This window comes from Saccostrea cucullata, unplaced genomic scaffold (assembly GCF_032062105.1).
Source record: "Saccostrea cucullata isolate Sc308-1 unplaced genomic scaffold, CSIRO_AGI_Scuc_v1 ctg2132, whole genome shotgun sequence".
Lineage (NCBI taxonomy): Eukaryota > Metazoa > Mollusca > Bivalvia > Ostreida > Ostreidae > Saccostrea > Saccostrea cuccullata.
Window position 1 is genome coordinate 35827 of NW_026936497.1, and position 20770 is coordinate 56596.

A 20770-nucleotide genomic window follows, 5' to 3' on the forward strand; every position below is an offset into this window, starting at 1 on the left:
ATTGTTGGATAAAATTTTATCCATTCACACCCTTTGGGATATACACTACAGGTAAATTGGTGGTGTAATATGCTGAAGGGTGTGTCCAGCCTCAGGTGGAATAAGAACAAATTGTAAACAATTAATCAAATGACAAGTACACTATATTAATACACCTCGTAAACGAAGTTTCGGGGGTATATAGGTATCCCCTTGACATCTGTCCGCCTGTCTAGCTGTCTAGTTGTCCGTCTGTCGTGAAAACGTGTCCGGTTTATATCTTTCTTACGGGGGAAGATTACAATCTACTATTCCACACAAAGATTGCCCATGACCTAAGGATGTGTCATGACCTTGACCCAAAGTCATTTTAGGAAGTTCAAAGTCACTGAAAGAAAAAATTCATAATTCGTGTCGGTCCATATCTTTCTTATGGATAAACTTGGTAGGTTCTAATTTCACACAAAGATTCCTCCTGACCTAAGGGTGTGTCATGACCTTGACAAAAGATTATTTGGGGAAGTTCAAGGTCACTGGAAGAGAAATTTCATAATTTGTGTCTGGTCCATATCTTACTTATGGATAAACTTGGTAAGTTCTAATTTCACAAAGATTCCTCCTGACCTAGGGGTGTGTCATGACCTTGTTAAAAGGTCATTTGGGGAAGTTCAAGGTCACTGGAAGAAAAATTTCATAATTTGTGTCCGATCCATATCTTTCTTACGGATAAACTTGGTAGGATATAATTTCACACAAAGATTCCTCCTGACCTGAGGGTGTGTATGACCTTGATCCAAGGTCATTTGGGGAAGTTCAAGGTCACTCGTAGAAAAATTTCATAATTCGTGTCTGGTCCATATCTTTCTTATGGATAAACTTCGTAAGTTCTCATTTCACACAAAGATTGCTCACGACCTAAAGCTGTGTAATCACCTTGAAACATGGTTATTTGGGGAAGTTCAAGGTCACTGAAAATTTTTCTTGATAATTTGTTTCCGGTCCATATCCTTCTTTATTATGGAAAATTTGAATCTACTACTTCACACAAACATTGCTTAAGACCTGAGGTGGTTGTGCCATGACTTTGAACCGAGGTCATTTATGCAAGTTCAAGGTCACTGACAGAAAAAGTTCATAATTCGTGTCTGGTCCGTATACTTAGTCTATTTTTTTTATTAAGCTGCGCCTTCATTTCATTTATAAAAAATATAATGAGCAATTACATTTGCACTAAAATTGTTTAAGCATTTCTTTCTTCTCTTATATCCACAAAATATTTATGATTAAGCTCTTCTAAATAAAACCCAGCGGGGGGTAATTGGACATTTCTAGTTTGCTCAAATTTCAAGTCGTTAGTTTAAAGATATACATATATACGTTCACTCTACAAATATGCATGCATGGTTTTTGTAAATAATAATTCAAACTTCTGAAGAAAAAAATGCTTCTGACTGCTCAACTACATAATTTTACAGAGTCTTAAAATTAAAATTTAAATTTAAAATTAAAAAAAATGTAAAGTGTACATTAATGTTCTCACTACAACCATTTGTAGAGAAAATGTCCAATCTTCGCACTGTTATATGGTAATTTCGAGTTCAAAACATGGCACAGTTGTCTTCAAAATGAGTGTTAAAAAAACGAATGTAGTTTATGGTTTGCATCACGTAATCTTTTTAGCACAGAATTTTTCCAAACAATTTCTAATTACGGAGGTACTTAATGGTCTAAAATGAAGAAACGTATGTAATAATTATATTCTTTTAAAATGATAATCACGTTGTTGAAATAATTCCTAGTTAAAGTTTAGTATTTATTCAATTCCAAAGGTAGAAATCAAAAATTACATTTTTACACAAAATTTCCAAAAGTGAGAGTTTATTACAGACAAACTCACGCACGTCTCAACTTTGTAAACTCCTCCCACTTTTCATAAACGAACCAATGAAAAACAAGTTTAAATACAGTAATAAATTTAGTGGAAAGCTCAATGACAATAATCTATAACAGGGGAAACAATTTGGGTAAGCACAACTAATTCAAAGAAAAATCAGTCTAAAAAACGGACTATTAACCTTTCAGTGATAGCAATTATGAGCTAATGGCATCGATACCGTGAAATTACAAAGATCAAATAAAACAATTACTTTTAATTATGAATTCACAGTAAACCAATTAAAATATTCAAACAATGCCTATATCATAATTACATCTAACAAATAGATTTTATCAAAAATATACATTTTATACGCATGTATATAACACTTGAAATCTACTGGTCAGTAGTGTAGTTCAAGTAATACATGTAATGTAATTTAATCCTGACCTTTGTGAACTGGAATCTTGCTAATTTCTTCAATGATATACGTTAATTATAAAATTATATATCAAGTTTGCTTTGTACACATGTGAAAGCTAATAAAAAACCCTTTGAATAATTAGTATTAAGTAAACTATACATTCAACTACATTATATATCATACTTCAAAATTTGAGAAAAAAGTATTGCATTTATATAAGACGGTTGATCCAGAAGTTAGAGGAATTTCTCCATATTTTGAGAATTACAAAGACACTAGACACTAGTGGAATAATTCAAATAAAAAACATTTTGATTTTTTATTATAGTAATTCTATGCAGTTGCCAAAGAAACAGTTGCTTGGGAATGGAGGAGAGACGTTGGGGCGTTAATAATCATTTTCATTCCTAATACTTGAATTGAGTGGCGAAAGAAATTTAAGAAAATAGAACCTCCATGGACGTTGATTAAAGATATGGACACCTTTGGAGGCTCTGCTTTAAGTGTTTATTCACCGAGGCAAATTAAAAGCGTTAGTGGACGTTGTCGGCTGACGTACTGTTCTTGACATTGCTTCTAAAATTGGAACATCATATATGGAAGTTTGGGAGTATTTTGAAATACGAGTGAAAAATAAAGATAAGTTGGTGCGCGAGGATACCCATGCTTTTCTTGAGAAAAAAATGGAGAAAAGGGGATCATTTTGTAGTATTACGTATTTGAATTGGACGGTAGGTCGAGATGCTTCTCTAAGGTTACATGACATACCTAACTGACGTTACGTCTTCGTTATAACCATCCATTTTCAGAGACCCCTTGTGACCATTTTGGTTATTGGAATGTAGTGAAATATTTCAGTATTGTTGCATTATGACTCTATATTATAATTATGCTTATTGTTTGCTTTCATCAAATCACGATAAAATTTTAGAAAGAAATTCCACGATTTTTTGGATCAACTCTTGCATATAAGACATTTTTTTCAATTTTTGATTTATTTTTTAAATGATCCCATTTTTAAAAGGAATCATTAGATATAAGAAACTCCTTTCTAGGGTATTTGTTTTAGATTCTGGATGAAAATAAGTACTGCAAAACATTCAGAAGAATTACATAGTTACAAAGAGACGGTCTGTTTTTCAAAGAAAAAGAAGTGCACAATTTGTTTTAAACACGAACGGATTAGCTTATTTAAGAAATAACTGTCATTTTTTGGGATTCATGATGTGATCAATCGAGTGGCTTGTGTGATTATTTGCATAAACATTTATGCATAAAATTATCACGCAAGCCAATGAAGTGATCATCGTCATGAATTAAAAAACAGTTGACAGTTATTCCTTATATTTACATGCTCCTGATTCGGCAAATCCACATGCTAAAAGTAATAGCCCTGCTTCTGTCTCTAATTGTCCCGCCAAGCACGTGATATTTTACCCGCGCCTATCGATGGACCAGTAGATTTTTGTATTTTTCTGAGATAAAATTACAAATTGTAAAGATACAAAGACATTGTAAATGTAATCATTTACAAATCAATAAGTGGAGTTTTTGTAGGAGTAAAAGGTGTAACCGTTATCCTGTCGGTATGTCCCGAGAGATGATATAAGAGATCCTCTACTACAGTAGGACTGAAAGACAGAAGGACTGTAAACTGAAGAGTTGCTATAATGTCCTTCTGAACTCTTATCCCATTCGAATCCTTGATTATTTCTTTGAATTGTGTTGACAGGTTTTCTAAAATGAAAAACATTAAGAGGATTTTAATCTTTAGACAGAGATTTTATGTTTGTGTGCTTTTTTTTTTTTGTAAATGTTATTAGACCCCCCCACCCAACCAATCAAACAAGAAATACAATTTCTATTACGTACATACAAATTTGATCAATGTATTTATAAATATAGCATAATGTTATATATATATATATATATATATATATATATATATATATATATATATATATATATATATATATATATATATATATATATATATATATATATATATATATATATATATATATATATATATAATCTGATTTTTTTTACCTGTTTTTTGAGCAAATGAGAACAGATATTGTAATAAGAGCGCATACAAAAACAATGCTGCTACCAATTAATGGGGCCTTATATCTATCCATCGTTTGTAAGATCAAACCAGATGTTGATGTTGAAGTAGTGGAAGGCAATAATGTAGTTTTCGAGTCCACGCTGACGTCACCAGTCAAAATTGCCATCAATGTTGACGATGTTTCTTTCGTTGATGTACTTGTCATTGTGTTATTATTAGGTTGTGTTAATGTTGCTTTAGATCGGGTAGATAGTTGTAAGGATGTCGTGGATTCTGTGTAGTGTGTTACAATCTGTGTTGTCAGTTCATCAGTAAACAAGTTAGTTGTCGTTACTGCCTGAGTTGAATGTTGTGAAGGCACTGAGGATTCTGTATTATATGTTGTAATCAGTGTTGTTGGTTGATCAGTAGACGGTGTATTTGTTGTAACAGCTTGGGTTGAAGATTGTGAAGGCACTGTGGATTCCGTATTATGTGTTGTTATCAGTGTTGTTGGTTGATCAGTAGACGGTGCATTTGTTGTAACAGTTTGGGTTGAGAAATGTGAAGACATTGAGGATCCTGTACTATCTGTTGTTATCAGTGTTGTTGGTTGATCAGTAGACGGTGTATTTGTTGTAACAGCTTGGGTTGAAGATTGTGAAGGCACTGTGGATTCTATAGTATCTGTTGTTATAAGTGTTATTATACCCTCAGTAGACGGTGTATTTGTTGTAACAGCTTGGGTTGAAGATTGTGAAGGCACTGAGGATTCTGTATTATTTGTTGTTATCAGTGTTGTTGGTTGATCAGTAGACGGTGTATTTGTTGTAACAGCTTGGGTTGAAGATTCTGAAGGCACTGAGGATTCTGTATTATCTGTTGTTATCAGTGTTGTTGGTTGATCAGTAGACGGTGTATTTGTTGTAACAGCTTGGGTTGAAAAATGTGAAGACATTGAGGATCCTGTACTATCTGTTGTTATCAGTGTTGTTGGTTGATCAGTAGACGGTGTATTTGTTGCAACAGCTTGGGTTGAAGATTCTGTATTGTATGTTGTAATCAGTGTTGTTAGACCCTCAGTAGACGGTGTATTTGTTGTAACAGCTTGGGTTGAAAAATGTGAAGGCACTGAGGATTCTGTACTATCTGTTGTTATCAGTGTTGTTGGTTGATCAGTAGACGGTGTATTTGTTGTAATAGCTTGGGTCGAAGATTCTAAAGGTACTGTTGTTTCATCTATCATCATAAATAAATTATGTTGTTACTGTAAAGGCAATATTGACGAAATATATTTCTAAAGCTGTTTGAATTTAAATTTTCCATAGAAGAAATTATATAATTATTTTTATAATGCTAATATTGATCCACTAAAAGATTAAATATGATTTTTCAGTAATAATAATCTTTTACATTTGCAGCGAAAATATTCTTAGGTTTATTTTCCCAAGTTTTTTTTACTGAATTTATGCACGTAGGTTCCAAAAAAATACATAAAGCTTGTCCAATTCTTTTAGAGTTTTTAGGTTTGTAAAAACTTTCAAAGTCTAGACATATATATCCTTTTTGATATGATGCAGCCACTTCAGGCTAGAGATTGTTGCATTTTAGTGAGTTTGAGGGGTTAAGGTTGTCCATGCGATTTAAAAAAAAGATTGGAATAGACACTTAGCATGATACCATAATACGAGGGTTGTCCCGTAAAATCGTGGACAAGTTGTCTAGTTTGAAAAATAATCATCACTGCGTTCTGAAATTTTCACCACTTTTTAGCAGATAAATTATGAATATACATAGCAAATTTCAAATAGATATATGCATAGGTAAACAAATCGTGATATTTTATGTTATGTACTGTATCGCCCTACGGCGCACGGATGGTAACGTCAAAGTGTCTAAAACAGCGTCACATTTCATCTTTGCTAAACTTAAAGTTGGATAAGCCCCACTTAAATTTAGAAATTTTATTGATTTACATATGTGAGTATCTATAACCAGTTAAGAAACCAATGTGGCACACTCATGCGATCTTCTGAATATTTATTAGCAAGTTACAGACAGTATTCTCACCATCATTCAACTAAAAGAAAATCTCACATCGACGGTCGACAGTGACAGCGTCCTTTGCTATAACAAATGGCATTCTGGCTATGTTTTGTACTATCTGGGGACTCAACCACGAAGACTTCACTAAGAAAACTTTCATTTCATTTATATACTAAAGATCTGGTGATATTTTTCATATTTTCTTTCTTCTGTATTCATTTAAAGTCTCTTAAGGCGTCATTACAACATCCTAATCTATCTGAACTGCTCTCCGGTGCGCCGTAACGTCATAAAAAGTCGCCATTTTTCGTGAATTGTGTTTATTACTTTCCCATTTCAATTGCTCGGGAAACTGCCAAAAACTAACCAAATGCATTGAAATTTTTAAAAATACGACAGAATTGATTAAGGAATGGAATTAGGATAATTTTCATCCTAATCTTATGTATTGAAAACTTTTATTACGAATTAATTCTTATGTCTTCTCTAATATAAACATGCTATTTTTACCGTGCGCCGTAGGACCATACCTTGTGCGCATTCAAGCAGAATAAAATCTTTATTTTTGAATATATATTATCAAAAACATTATGATTTACTTAAATATGATGAATAAACATTTACTGAAAATCTCAGCTTAGTGCGCCCATTACTTTTCGAGAAAAACGCTTTGTCCACGATTTTATGGGACAACCCTCGTATTACGTACATTATGAACTTTACCAGTTAACTTAGTAGTTATGATTGTTTGGATGGGACAACATATGAATAATGTGCCGTCTCCGGAAATAAATCATCTCTGGTCAAAATTTCAAAGCTGTTTAATCTGATTTCTAAATTGCATATTTCTGTCTCTAAATGGATATATTACCATGCACGAAAATAATATCAACATGCAAGATACCTTTGTCTTTATGAAACATAATTATATTGACATAAGAGATGGTAATCGAATAAAAAATCGCCAATCGGTTAACTGCAAGAACTTCTTGCTGATTAATCGATTATTCGTATAAAAAAATTATCTGCATGATTATTCCTTAATTTTAAGCTCCCCTAAAATAAATAAGGCCAAGAGGATGTTATATGCAGGAATAATATTTTTTTTTTATCAAAACACAGTTTAAAATTTTATTTCAATTTAAAGAAACAAAAACAAATAAAGCAAGTCTCAGATACATTTTTAAAAAAAAATCAGATGTTATACAAGCTCATTCCGTATTGTCAAAATTATCAAAATGAAGTCTAAATTCTCGATTGATTTACAATTTTTGTTTTGTAATATAATTTGACAGGTAATAATACGGATAGAAGGGGGAATATAATACTATAATCAGTCTATCATGCTGTTCAATCAATTGATTAAAATTAAAAAGAAAAGGACTGTGTGGGTAACGACATGGTGTTTAAACACTTGTAAACCATTAACATCGCGAAAACTGACCAATTTACCCTCAAGATGTCAATCCGGTGTGCCTTAAATATTTTCAAATCACCTTCAATTGAAACTCAAAAATGCAAACATTTGAAATATTTTTTGTTTTTTTAAATTCAAATTTTAGGATATTGTATTCAAATTTGCAAAAATTATTTTTTTCCCGACAAACCGATTTCAGATTTTCTAGCCTACTACCATCGTTCTGACCGAGTAACCGGTTAACCGATTAGAAATTGCAATCCCTGGTTGACATGCAACTTACAAATCTTGTATGAGAATCTTATCTTAATATGGTTAAACTTACGAACGTTAGCCCGTGTATGACATCGTAGACGCAAGATGCAACATATAATTATAAAAATACGATTGACTTTTGTTAACATGCAAGATAATTATGTAGATATGTAAGCTGTTTATGTCAACAAGAGAGTTAATCATGTTGACATGAAACTTATTTTTGTGAACATGCCACGTACATTATGTCAACATGCTAGATAAATATATAGACATGCAACTAAAATGTTGTCAAATACAATTACTAGTACTTCAAGGTTTGTTAATTCAATAATGACAACAACCTCTGGTGAATAATACTTTTCTGATATGTTTTAGACGATTTATACACATTATACATTATGCCGCTTAAACTGAATATCGCAGACATAAGAGCAATATAGTATATATGAATACTTTTAGACGACTCGATTTCATTAAAGAGAAAAGTTGAACAAAATTTGAACGACATGTAACATCAGATTTATGAAAGATACAGGATTTTATTAATCCAATTTTTGCCCCTGAAGGAGCCAAAAAAATATATAAACAAAAGAAGGAGGAGAATCCAATTGATAGAACAATCATGATCTTACATATAACGAGAGCAGTTGATAAAGAGGTATATAAGAGATATACTGAAGATACATACATGTATTGTATATGTTATAATAATATTATAGTCAAAGGCAAGAAACTGGGAAAAAAGTACATATAAGCATATCAAAATTTTCTCAATTAAGGTAGGTTACCAAGGAATCTAGCCAGTGATCTAAGGATGCCAGGGTCTTCATTAGTCATGAACCAACAATAATGATTATCATAAGATAGAAACTGAAGAATTTTACATTTATTTTTACAATTATTTATGAGATCAAATCTTTGTACATTAAGATGAAGACATACAAGGAGAAAATGAATTTCATCCTAAATGTTTAACGTATTGCATTGAATTGATGTCTGATTTAAATAAAATAATTAAAATAGTTATAAACGGAAGCGTAAATGGCTCTACGCTTGTTCTGTTTTAACTTTGTATATTGTCTTGTATTTTATCAGCTTATCAACATATATGATATTATACCTCCTTATTTATACAATATTTTTAATTGTATTAAGATTTTTTTAACATAATTGAAAGCAACTTCTTGAAATTTGTTCAATAAATTTTATTGCTTTAAGTTTTATCGACTGAAATAATATACTGTTTTTCAGATATTGCTTGAAACGAGATATTTAATCATATCGATATAATATTGTTGATATGATAAAAAAAAAAATTACAGTTATATTGATTTTAATTTATGAATATTTGCGATAAAGAAGTCGGAATAAAGTGTTTTTGAATAAACTTAGCGGGGGTGGGAATTCTAATGAACCTTTACTTCATTCGGAATTCAGTGAAAGCTCATGAATCATGTATTTGCCAGCGTGCACGACTGAAAGCTGAATTAAATAAAAAAGTATATTGAAAAAGGGAAATGGAGACACATTAAAAGTTAGATCCATAGGGGGCTATTGTACCGATCACCACTTTCGAAGAGGATGAGGCAAGAGTATCTCTGTGCACCTGAGATCCACTAATATATCTCAAAAATTTAAAAAAAATTCTAGCAGTTTGATTATTAAATCCCCGGGGTGTATTTCTTGTTATATATTTAATATGGCTGACACTAGGCCTACATGTTCCTCTTTTAAACTTTGTGACTACACTTATACATATGGCTGAAATTACAAAATGTTTTATATCATTTTTAGCAATAAGGAATTAGATCTGGTGTTTTGTTATATATTTAATATGGCTGACACTAGGCCTACATGTTCCTCTTTTAAACTTTGTGACTACACTGATACATATGGCTGAAATTACAAAATGTTTTATATCATTTTTAGCAATAAGGAATTAGATCTGGTGTTTTGTTATATATTTAATATGGCTGACACTAGGCCTACATGTTCCTATATTTAAACTTTGTGACTACACTTATACATATGGCTGAAATTACAAAATGTTTTATATCATTTTTAGCAATAAGGAATTGGATCTGGTGTTTATTTCTAATGCAGGGGGCCGGGTGGGTGGGTTAGGAGGTTTCATATTTACATTGGAGGTATATTTCTATGAGTCAGAACCTATGTATAACACAGAGTGGAACAACATCCAATATTTATAACGTACATACATGTAATCTGTGTTACATTTATTATACTGTTACTTTCTATTCAATAGCGATTTGCAATCCCCCACTGAACTTAAGTGATATAAGCAGTGATTGAACCACCATAGAATATATCATATTCCCTCTGCAAAATGATGGGTACAAAATCCCCCTATGACAATGCATATAATTTATCTGTTGATGTCTCTCCATCTCCAATTTTCAAATATTTTTTGAATTTTTTTTCAGCCTATAATCGTACACGATAGCAATAACACAGTACATAAGCTTCCCAAGTGAAGTGAAGATTCATAAGAATTCCCGCCCCCGCCAAATTATTTCAAAAACTCATTTATTCAGACTTCTTCTCGAAAATATTCATATATTTATATCAATATAACTACATATAAAATATCTTGTTTTGATCAATATCTGAAAATCAATATATTATTTCGGTCGATAAAACTTAAAACAAAAAAATCTATTGAACAAAAGAGGTTGCCTTCAATTATGTTAAAAAGTCTTAATACAATTCAAGGTATGTGTAAAGTAATAACACAACAAGTGTAGAGCCATTTAAGCTTCCGTATTTATAGGATATTAAAATAATTTGCATTTTGTCCTTTTTCGTTTTAAAGATAACACACAAGCTCATTACCTAGTGCTGTCACAGACCCAATGTTTTTCCCCAATCCTGCTTTGATTAATTTGGTAAATTCAGATTTATGTAATGATTTATACTGTCATATAAATTTTATGAAATTTAAATTTTATGAAGTTGCTCTTTGAGAGAATTTAAAAAACATGTACATAAAGAATTATATGACTGTGAAAACAGCAAATTTCTTTTTGTTTATTCTGAGAAACAAATGCAATTTACTGACAGCGTGAATTTTTAGATTTTTAATTTTGAAAAAACGGTTTTCTTCAAATGACCAATCTCGGAGAATAAAAATCAGTCACGTATCTACGGTTTTCAAAGAGTGTCCCGGGTCCTAGGAAAAGCACACACTCAGAATAGAGGAAAGCTTTTCTAGATATGATATATGGACCTGCAAGAAGAGGTATAACAATTTAGATTATTTTATATAAATCAGACATCGGTGCAATGCAATACTATATATTAATAGATCTGATGTTACAAATCGTTCGAATTTTGCTTAATTTCCTCTTTGATTAAATCGAATCGTCTATGCGAAGACTTCATATATATGTTATATTGCACAATGTCTGCGATATTTAATTTCGGTACAAAGTTATGTCAGCATGCGACTTAGTTATGTCAACAAGCAAGTTATATTTTCATATGCAAGATACTTATGTAAACATGCAATATAATAAGTTGCTAAAAATTATAATAATATCAACTTACATATCTTTCATGTTAACATAACTATCTTGCATATTGACAAAGATAAGTCGCATGTTGATGTACTTATCTTGCATATTGACATAAATAAGTCGCATGTCTACATAAGTATGTATCATCTTGCATCTAAAATGTCAGATACAGGCCTTAGTAAGTAAATTTACCTATTTTTAAATTATTTTTTCTTCTAAGATTGGCAACTTGAATGTCAACATAATTAACTTACATGTAGACATAAATATGTTGCATTTCTACATAATTATGATGCATTTCTACATAATTATGTTGCATGTTAATTGCTCTGCTGGCATATTCGATGATGCGCGCTAGCGCATCATGGAAAATATGCCAGCAGAGCTATTGCTATTTATAATGCCATGTTCACTGAATAATCGTTGTTTATTACTTATATTTGCATTCTTTGATTTTTTTCAAGAATATCAGAGGAAATTCTGACTTACGTAAGGACGCAGCTTCTTGTTATCAGTGAAGAAAAACATACGGCTTTAAAATCAGTAAACCTGATTAATGCTCCTTTTCTCTAATAAATCACAAACATATCTATAAAGTATTTCCCTATCCAACACAGTTATCTGGATACAAGCAGCGCCGTCATCACATGTTTGTTTTGATGCAGTTTTGACGTCATCGATCAACGTTATTAAAACCCTCTGACAAAAATCAATAATTGAACATTATGATGCAAAAATGAGAATGCTTTTATAATGATTATTACTCCAGAATGCCTTTCTTTAATTTTTTTTAGTTTTTCTATTTATTTTTAATAGCTGAAATCATTCTTCAAGTAGACTCTAGATATACTAGTTGAACATGTAAAGAAATTTTCTCTTTCTGAATGTTATTACCCAAGTGTGAAGAATTATCGTTCTTTGTACAAATATACATGATACGAAAAAATAAAAATGACAGTTCTCTACAATTTTTGAAAAGTTTTATTAAACAATTAAATACATTGACCAAAATTGAATTTTTAAAGATATAAATCAGCAATTTTAAATATTCTGAATTTCCTTTTTTTCAAAGAATATTATTAAAAACTTATTTTTATTCCTCTTATGAAACATTTCATATATATACTTCTCAACACGCAGTATAAATGTAACGGAGATTGTTCTACACAAGTGTGATAGAGCAATTGCACTCATAGTAGAAGCAGTTGCTTCTATAGTCCTATGAACGCAGTTGATGACTACATGTTCATAGTGGGAGAGAGCAGTGGATATGCAAATATTGTAATTTATCCTGCATATTTTGGGCAGAAAAATGCCACCATAACAATATCTAATTATCCGTATTTATTTCTTTATTAAGAATAAAAATGTATAGAATGTCACAATCTTTCAAAGTATATCAGCAGTAAGGGTCTTGCCTATAAATTCTTGAGCTAAAGTGTTTTCCTAATATTTCAAAAAGCATTGACTCAGGGAAAACATGAAAATCGAGGAAATGTAAATGATTATTTTTTGGTACCTTATACATTCTAACCAAAACATTTGATCATATGATTTATGAACTTATTAGATAGACAGGGCAAATAATCCTTTATTTCAGAAATATTTCTCCTGTAAGAAAAAATTCATGGGTACTGACATGATTTCTGAAATTTTGATGAAGAGGCCGAAGGGGCCACATCGCTCACCTGAGCTCTGGCAAATCAGTTCAGCATTGAAGAATTTAAATATTAAAGTGGGTTCAAGTGGGATCAAGATTTGAACAAACGTAAGAATCTACACCACATGAGGATGCTTCCATATAAGTCTGACCAATCATTGCTTTGCTTTTTGGGAAGATGAGTTTTAAAGATTTTCCCTATGTATTCATATGTTAAACTTTGAACCCTGACACCTTATCATGGCCCCACCCTACTCCTGGGGCCATGATTTGAACAAACTTGAATCTGCACTAACTGAAATGCTTCAACATGAGTTTCATCTTTCCTGGCCAAGTGGTTCTTGAGAAGAAGATTTTTTAAAAAATATTTTCCCTATGTATTCCTATGTTCAACTTTGACCCCTCATCATGGCCCCACCCTACCCGGGGGGGGGGGGGGGGGTAGGAGTCATGATTTGAACAAACTTGAATATACACTACCTGAGGATGGTTCAACATGTGTTTCAACTTTCCTCTCCCTATGGTTCTTGAAAAGTAGATTTAAAAAAAAATTGAAAAAAAAGATTTTTCCTATATAAACCTATGTAAAACTTTGATTAGTCATTTTGGCCCCACCCTACCCCTCCGGGTCATGATTTGTAAAAACTTGCATGTACACTTCCTGAGGATGATTCCACATAGGTTTCATCTTTCCTGGCCAAATGGTTCTTGCGAAGATTTTTAAAAAATTTCCCTATGTAAACCATGTTTAACTTTGAACCCCCATTGTGACCCCATCCTTTCCACGGGGGTCATGATTTGAATCTGCACTACCTGGAAGGCTTCATCTGACTTTCATCTTTCCTGGCCAAGTGGTTCTTGGACAGAAGATTTTTTAAAAATGCCATCAATTTTTCACTTATTCATAATTATTTCCCCTTGGAAGAGGACGTGGTCCTTCATTTGAATAAACTTGAGTTCCCTTCACCCGATGATATTTTGTGGCAAGTTTGGTTGAAATTGGCCCAGTGGTTCTTGAGAAGAAGATGAAAATGTGCAAAGTTTACAACGACGCTGACAACGACTACGATGACAGACAACGGATAATTTTTTTTATCAGAAAAGCTTACTAAGGTGAGCTTACATGGGGCAGTTGACATTTTTTGAGATTTTTAAGCAAAATAAGAAAAATTGTCAGCGGAAAGTTTCCAAATCTTATGTGTTTTTATACTTTAGAACAAGTAGTGTCATCTAATGAAGAAACATCGGTAGGCTTTTTATCCTATTTTAGTAATATGTATCTATAAAAAGATATGTTTTAGAAAAATGTATAAAAAAAATCTATTTTGGCAAAGTTTTAGATCTCATTGCTGCATTATTAGGAAGTATTTTATAATATTTTATATGGGAGTTCCATTCTATTTTTAGTTTTAAGTGCCTTAATATAGATATGTCTCTGAATGTCAGGAAAAAGGCAGTTTTATGCTAATTGGAAGCTTCATAGAAATACTCTTAACAAATATTAAAGATTTTAATATATGTCTTAAAAATATACCTGCGTTTGTACAATAATTGTTACAATAATGAGGATCGACTCTTGTTTCTATTAAAGCAACAATGGTCTAAAAATAGATTCCTTGAATAATCCAGGGATCGACATTAACTTTAAAACCACAGTTGCTAAATGGACTAGCAATTTCTTATTTCTACTAGCCCTGTTAAAGTACTAGTTGTCTAGCAGCCAAAGGCTGATGGGGTTTAGGGAGCCTCCGCCAAGGAAATTTTGAAAATAAAGTATTTGGGGTAAAATTATATCTCATTTGATGATTTTACCTGAGACATTTTCTATTTGAAAAATTCTACATTTATAATCATTTACGGTATTTCAAATCGCCTTATACATTTTGACTTGCAAAAAATTACATTTATGTTGATAAAAAATAAAAATGAAAATAAAGGAGTATTCCACTTAAGTATAGTAGCGTGGTCCCTTTTTTCGCTCTTATTTTACAGAATATACTTGAGGATATGGTATTATTTTTATTTTCATGGAGTATAACATAGTATTTCTAATTGAAATGTTGTAGAATCATTATTAATGACTTTGAGTATTAAGAAATATAAGCCAATTTTCAACACCTACCGCACAAACAAATTCCGGAACGTTTTCTTTCGAACAGAGTGCGGTTTCTCTATTACATACAAATGGGCGGAGGCATTTAAATTAGGTTCTATATAAAGGATGACATTGTGAGCTGTAGTGTGAAATAAGAAATAACAAGTTGCTGTCCTTTAAAAAAAGGACTGCAATACGTGGACCATATGCATGTGTTTCTAACCGAAATTCAATTTAAGAAAAATTCTATGTGCAGTGAATATTCATGTAGGTTTGTTCACATTTTCTACATTGACCTGCCTACTTATGACTGATTGTTGTCTCAAAGCAAAATTGTTAAATTTTTATCTCCGATTAGCCTTTAGTTTTGTCAGTTAAAGGACAGATGATACTAACAAAAATGGATGTCTGGATTGGTATATATTTTTCGACCTAATTTATTGCAAATGATGCAAATAATAAATTTCTAGAATATTAAGAAATTTTAAACTTTCTTTGATGTTCAAAACTAAACCTTTCTGAAACCAGCCTTATTATTCTATACAAATATTTTTCACTTCAAATTCTATTTTCTGCAACTTTAAATAAAAAACAAAACTACGCGGTGAAACTTGTTAATTTCATTTATGAAAACATGACCCAAGTTGTTATTTTCAAAATTTCTGACAAAAGTTTGTTTGTAACATCTGTCCTTAAAAAATCGGGCTATTTTGATACATGTAATCCATAATGGCTGGGACTTGACACCTGTTCTGGATTTATACGGAAGAAATCTATCATGGGAAAAATAGATCTTTTAAAAGCTAGAACTATTCGTTGAATGACGTTTTTTATTCAAGTTGTTTAGTTATGTATCTATATATTGCAAGTTCTTCCTACTTTTTAAAATGCTTGTGCCATAGAATCAATGTTTAGTTTTTATATAAACGTATATATGTATAAAGGAGAAATTCGGATCCGCCAATGAATATATAAATACGAAATGCGGATTGAAAAGAGCGATTTGCTAATGAATGGCATATTCTAATTCGAATAGGGCGAATTATTCTACGGCCAAGTTGCCTAATGGGCGAACTCTCTAGAATTCTCGCGCATGCGTAGCCTGTCATTTGCCCATGGCATCCGGTTTAACCTCGCTTATATTTTTACTGCGTGGACCTCAGGGTCCACGCAATAAACAATACTAGTATATGATGGGTCAAAATAATCTTCAATAAGCTTGAATTTTATTTTGCATTATTCGTATTCTTCTTAACTTGGTGTGAGTGAGGGGTCTTCTTTTTGTTTTTGAGGTATATTTGGTCAGAGATTGGAAAAACCCTGATCACGTTAATTTTGTTTTATCTATCATTGTTGAATAAAATGTCAAAATATTTTAACCGCTAGTCTATATTAATTTTCTTTAAAATGATGAAAAAGTACAAGCTATCAAATAATTTACGGCAAATACACACAGAAATACACCTCCTTGCCTTTGTGAAGGGGTAGCTTAGAAAAAAATAAAGAAAAATCGAATAGATACCCAAACAAAAGTTTGATAAAGCAAAAGAAAAGGAGGAAACTCTCCCAAACTTGAAAAAAAATGATTATGTAGGAGTGGGAGTCTAACTATCACTCATTTTGATTTAAAAAATCAAACATTAACATTAATGTGCGTTCATTCGTCTCGAAACAGGGTGAAAAAGTTTCTTTGGGGGGGGGGGGAGATATTTTTCTCACGCACCCACCCCCTGATACTATCTGCCTGACAAGTATATTTATTTCTTAATTTTGCTCTTAATTCTGCTATAAATATTCCGATTTAGTTATCGATTAGTACAAAACTTGTGCAAATACATGTAATATACATGTGTATAAATACTTCTAAAACAGTTGTTGGAATAATAGAAACAATTGTTATATATGCCTGCTATGAGAAATATCAGCCTGATTGTGTAGTAGAAAATTAAAAAAAAATATACAGGTATATGCAGTTTTGTCGATTTTGTCATTTAAATGAATGACATAATGTAAAATGAATATAACAAATCATTAAGATTGATTTATTATACTTCACAAGGATTTTCTCTTATAATAAATGTTACAAGATTGGTTAATGAAATTTAAACTCAATAGTCATTTTCTTCGTTGCATTAATACATTCGAAGTTTTTCCGAGTTTATATGCACTCTTAAACGTGGCAAAAGTGTAAGATTGCTTTGAATAATGAAGTGGTCAGTATAGGGCATTTGTTTAGACTGAATAAATGTGAAGAAATTGTTACGTCTTAGACATTTTTGGCTTGTTTGTTTCTTTTTTCGCAAGAAATTGATTCGTGTGCTGTTTGCAATGCCCAGGAAAATTGCGATTACATTGATGAGAAATAAAATATGTCCCGGATAATCATCAGACTTTAACATTAGTGGTAGTCTATAGAGAACCTTGTTTTGAATTTTAAAAAATGAAAGCTGGTGACTGCACTTTTCCAATACGAGCTACAAGTGTCGCTTCTTACAGAAAACACGCTTTCCAGAGGTATTCACCTGTGACGGTATGGAATCACGTGACATATTATCTATTCTTAGCAGGTCAACAAGAGGTTAATCCTATGTAAATGTACTCACCGAACAGAATCAAAATCATGATATTTTTTAGTAGAAAATATAGAGCGCAAGGTTGTTCAACAAAGATATTTTCAGACAAGTTGTATAAATATAATATACACATTCTATTTTGATCTCAACTCTGAACAAATCTGCGCTCGATGTTTACGAAACCTGTGAAGTGGGTACCTGTCACAAATTTCTTTTGATAATCATGAAAATCAAGGGACCCCACCTTCAATACACAGCTTGGCGTGTTGTCTGTTGCAATTATTTTATATTTCTAAACGTTGGTGCAAATACTACAGACATAAGAGAATAATAAAATTTACTTTCTAAGTGTCCTAATGAAAGTTTAAGTTTTGACGAGTACCCGGGGACCACAGATAATGCCTTATTGAGACTTGTTCTTTCAGAAATAATCAGGTACATGTACGAGGGGTTATCAAAAAGTTCGTGGACTGAGGCTATAAAATTAGTACTATGTAGTCTGCGCTTTCAAAATTGATATGGAACATAAAGCAACACAAACTAAAGAAATGTTGAAAATTTTAGACTGATATGTTCGTTATTTGCCAAATTATTATAAAATGAAAACACCATTATATGATCACCCGGCGCTGTCGTCGTTTATTTTCATGACGTCCGATAACGTCATTGTTTTTTCAATGTCCCCTTTTTATACCTCATACATTTTTTGATGAGATTTCCTGGAGCTGAGCAAGGACTTATTCCCGCCTTGTTTATATGACTTTGCAATGTCATGAACAGTGGCCTTCTATGAATATAATATTCCAAATGGATTAATACATTGGGAGAGATGCGCACTTGATTGTGCCGGAATATTTTGCTTTTGGGAGTTCAATATCTACAACACATGGTCAACGTCATTTTTGACGGGATTGATTTTTCCCACCTTGACTGCAAATCGACATTAACTGTGTATCCCTTTTTTCTCTGAGTCTATTTTGACATTAAAAGACAAGTACTCTGGATGAATTTTATTTCTCTGTAGCCAGTTTCAACATATTTTAGGTCTATACTATTTTTTTCAGGGGCAAAACTTTATAGAATGTTGGAAACGGAAACCCCTTTTGATGTCATTTTCAAGGCCTCATTTGTTTGGACATTCCGTGTAAAATTTACGATAAAATTTCATAGAACTTCCAGAATGAAGTGAAAATTTCATATTTTATAGAGCAATTGTGTCCCGACACATACCTGAATTAACGGAATTATTGGATGTCAAATAATCATGTCAGTTACACATAGGTCGAAAAAACGTCGTTTTCGGGGTTGCGCCGCCTGGACATACCATTGCTTACAAAAACCTTACTAATTTATCAAAAAATAAAATTCATGATTTGTGGTTAATTCTTTTGATAGAAAAGATGATGCTTACTAGATATTTCAAAATTCATAGATGTACCTTAAGCGGTTTTAATTTTATGGCGCTAGTCCACGAACTTTTTGATAACCCCTCGTACATTGTATGTAAATTAATTATTGTTGTTGCTCTGAGTGAGTGTTTAGTGAAAAATTACAGTAGCCCTGCAGTGTAAAGGCATGTTTAATAGCCCGACCTCAGTTGTCCCGGGCCAGCCGGCTATCGTTAGTGTCAATCCGATTAAATCGAGAAAATGTACATCACTGCACTTTTCAGTCAATATTGGATAGGAAAAATATATACTAACATTAATAGACGTAGTGTGACACAATACTACAAAAAACCAATCCTATTACTAAAATATACACGGGTTTTCCTTTTCTATTTATATAGTACATCAACCCACATATAGAAACTTCTCAGCAAATCAGCAAATTAAAGCTCATGCCAAATTATTTGGAGCTTCATTGAAAAAAAGTATTTACGCAAATATACTGCCGTATACAGTATGCCATGAAAAACACATGGGCAATTAATATATGACACGTTATTGAAGATGGACTCTCTTTTCTTTTTATAGCAACTGTTGTCTAAAAAAAGAAACATTGGGATATTAAGAAAATATAGATTCTGATATGTATTGTTTGAATGAACTTTTGAACTTAACGGTTAAACGGTGAACGGTTCGTTATTTCCATATATTTTATACATTAGAAGAAAATACATGCTGTAGCATTTTACTCGGCATCTCGTTTATCGTTGACGTATTATTAATTACCAATACATTCATTCATATGTCGACTACATTTAGCTAAGTGAGCTTCATGAATACAAAATACCACAGAGTCTGACTCTTGTTTTGTATTCGAATTCTAAAATAAAACTTAATTACAATCTAACATCAAAGCTTAATGAGAAATATGATGACTTCATCTTTTCCATTGTCATTTACATAATGTATTTTACGATATATCCATATAACTTGCATGTAGGCTTGATTCGATATTAAGGAGCATGATTTACATTCAAGCAATACCTGAAAAGAGGCAAATCATTGAAAAACAATTTGACTAAACAACATCTGTCTCGTTATAAGTCATCATTTCGCAAATTCTCTTGGCGTTACAATGACCATGTCAACAAATACAGTCATGACGGGCTTTTTTCATACTAATTGTCAGGCTTTTATCAACACAATGAATTGTCCACGGAATGTCCGTTTTTATCCCCGATCATAAGGAATACACGGCGAGTACGACAAGTCGATAAGTCATGCTTTCTCATCCTTGGTACCTTATCCCACTTCTGATATTCAAGGATTGCTCCTTAACTGTAGTTTTGGAATGGACTTATGAATTTGAATTCTCTAAGCTTTATACCCTCATTTCCATTTTAATAAAAACATAATTAATCCAATGCATAAATCAGCGATCTTCAAGACAAAAATCTTTCTTTATACT

At 32.0% G+C, this 20770-nt stretch overlaps 1 protein-coding gene across 1 annotated transcript; it reads right to left on the reverse strand.

The window, feature by feature from the left end:
- Positions 1-3807: 3807 nt before the first annotated feature.
- Positions 3808-5575, reverse strand: LOC134245725 (mucin-2-like). The gene is made up of 2 exons (XM_062727984.1): positions 4438-5575; positions 3808-4016 (listed from the first exon to the last, which is right to left on the reverse strand). The coding sequence occupies exons 1-2, from the start codon at positions 5573-5575 to the stop codon at positions 3808-3810; spliced, it is 1347 nt and encodes a 448-aa protein (XP_062583968.1).
- Positions 5576-20770: the final 15195 nt, after the last annotated feature.

What these genes read in the sequence shown, in the direction of transcription:
- LOC134245725 (XM_062727984.1), bottom strand. Translation starts at nt 5,575, where the DNA reads ATGATAGATGAAACAACAGTACCTTTAGAATCTTCGACCCAAGCTATT. An exon ending in TACTTCAACATCAACATCTG is followed by an intron (nt 4,017 to 4,437) that starts GTTTGATCTTAC and finishes TTTTCATTTTAG; the next exon opens with AAAACCTGTCAACACAATTC.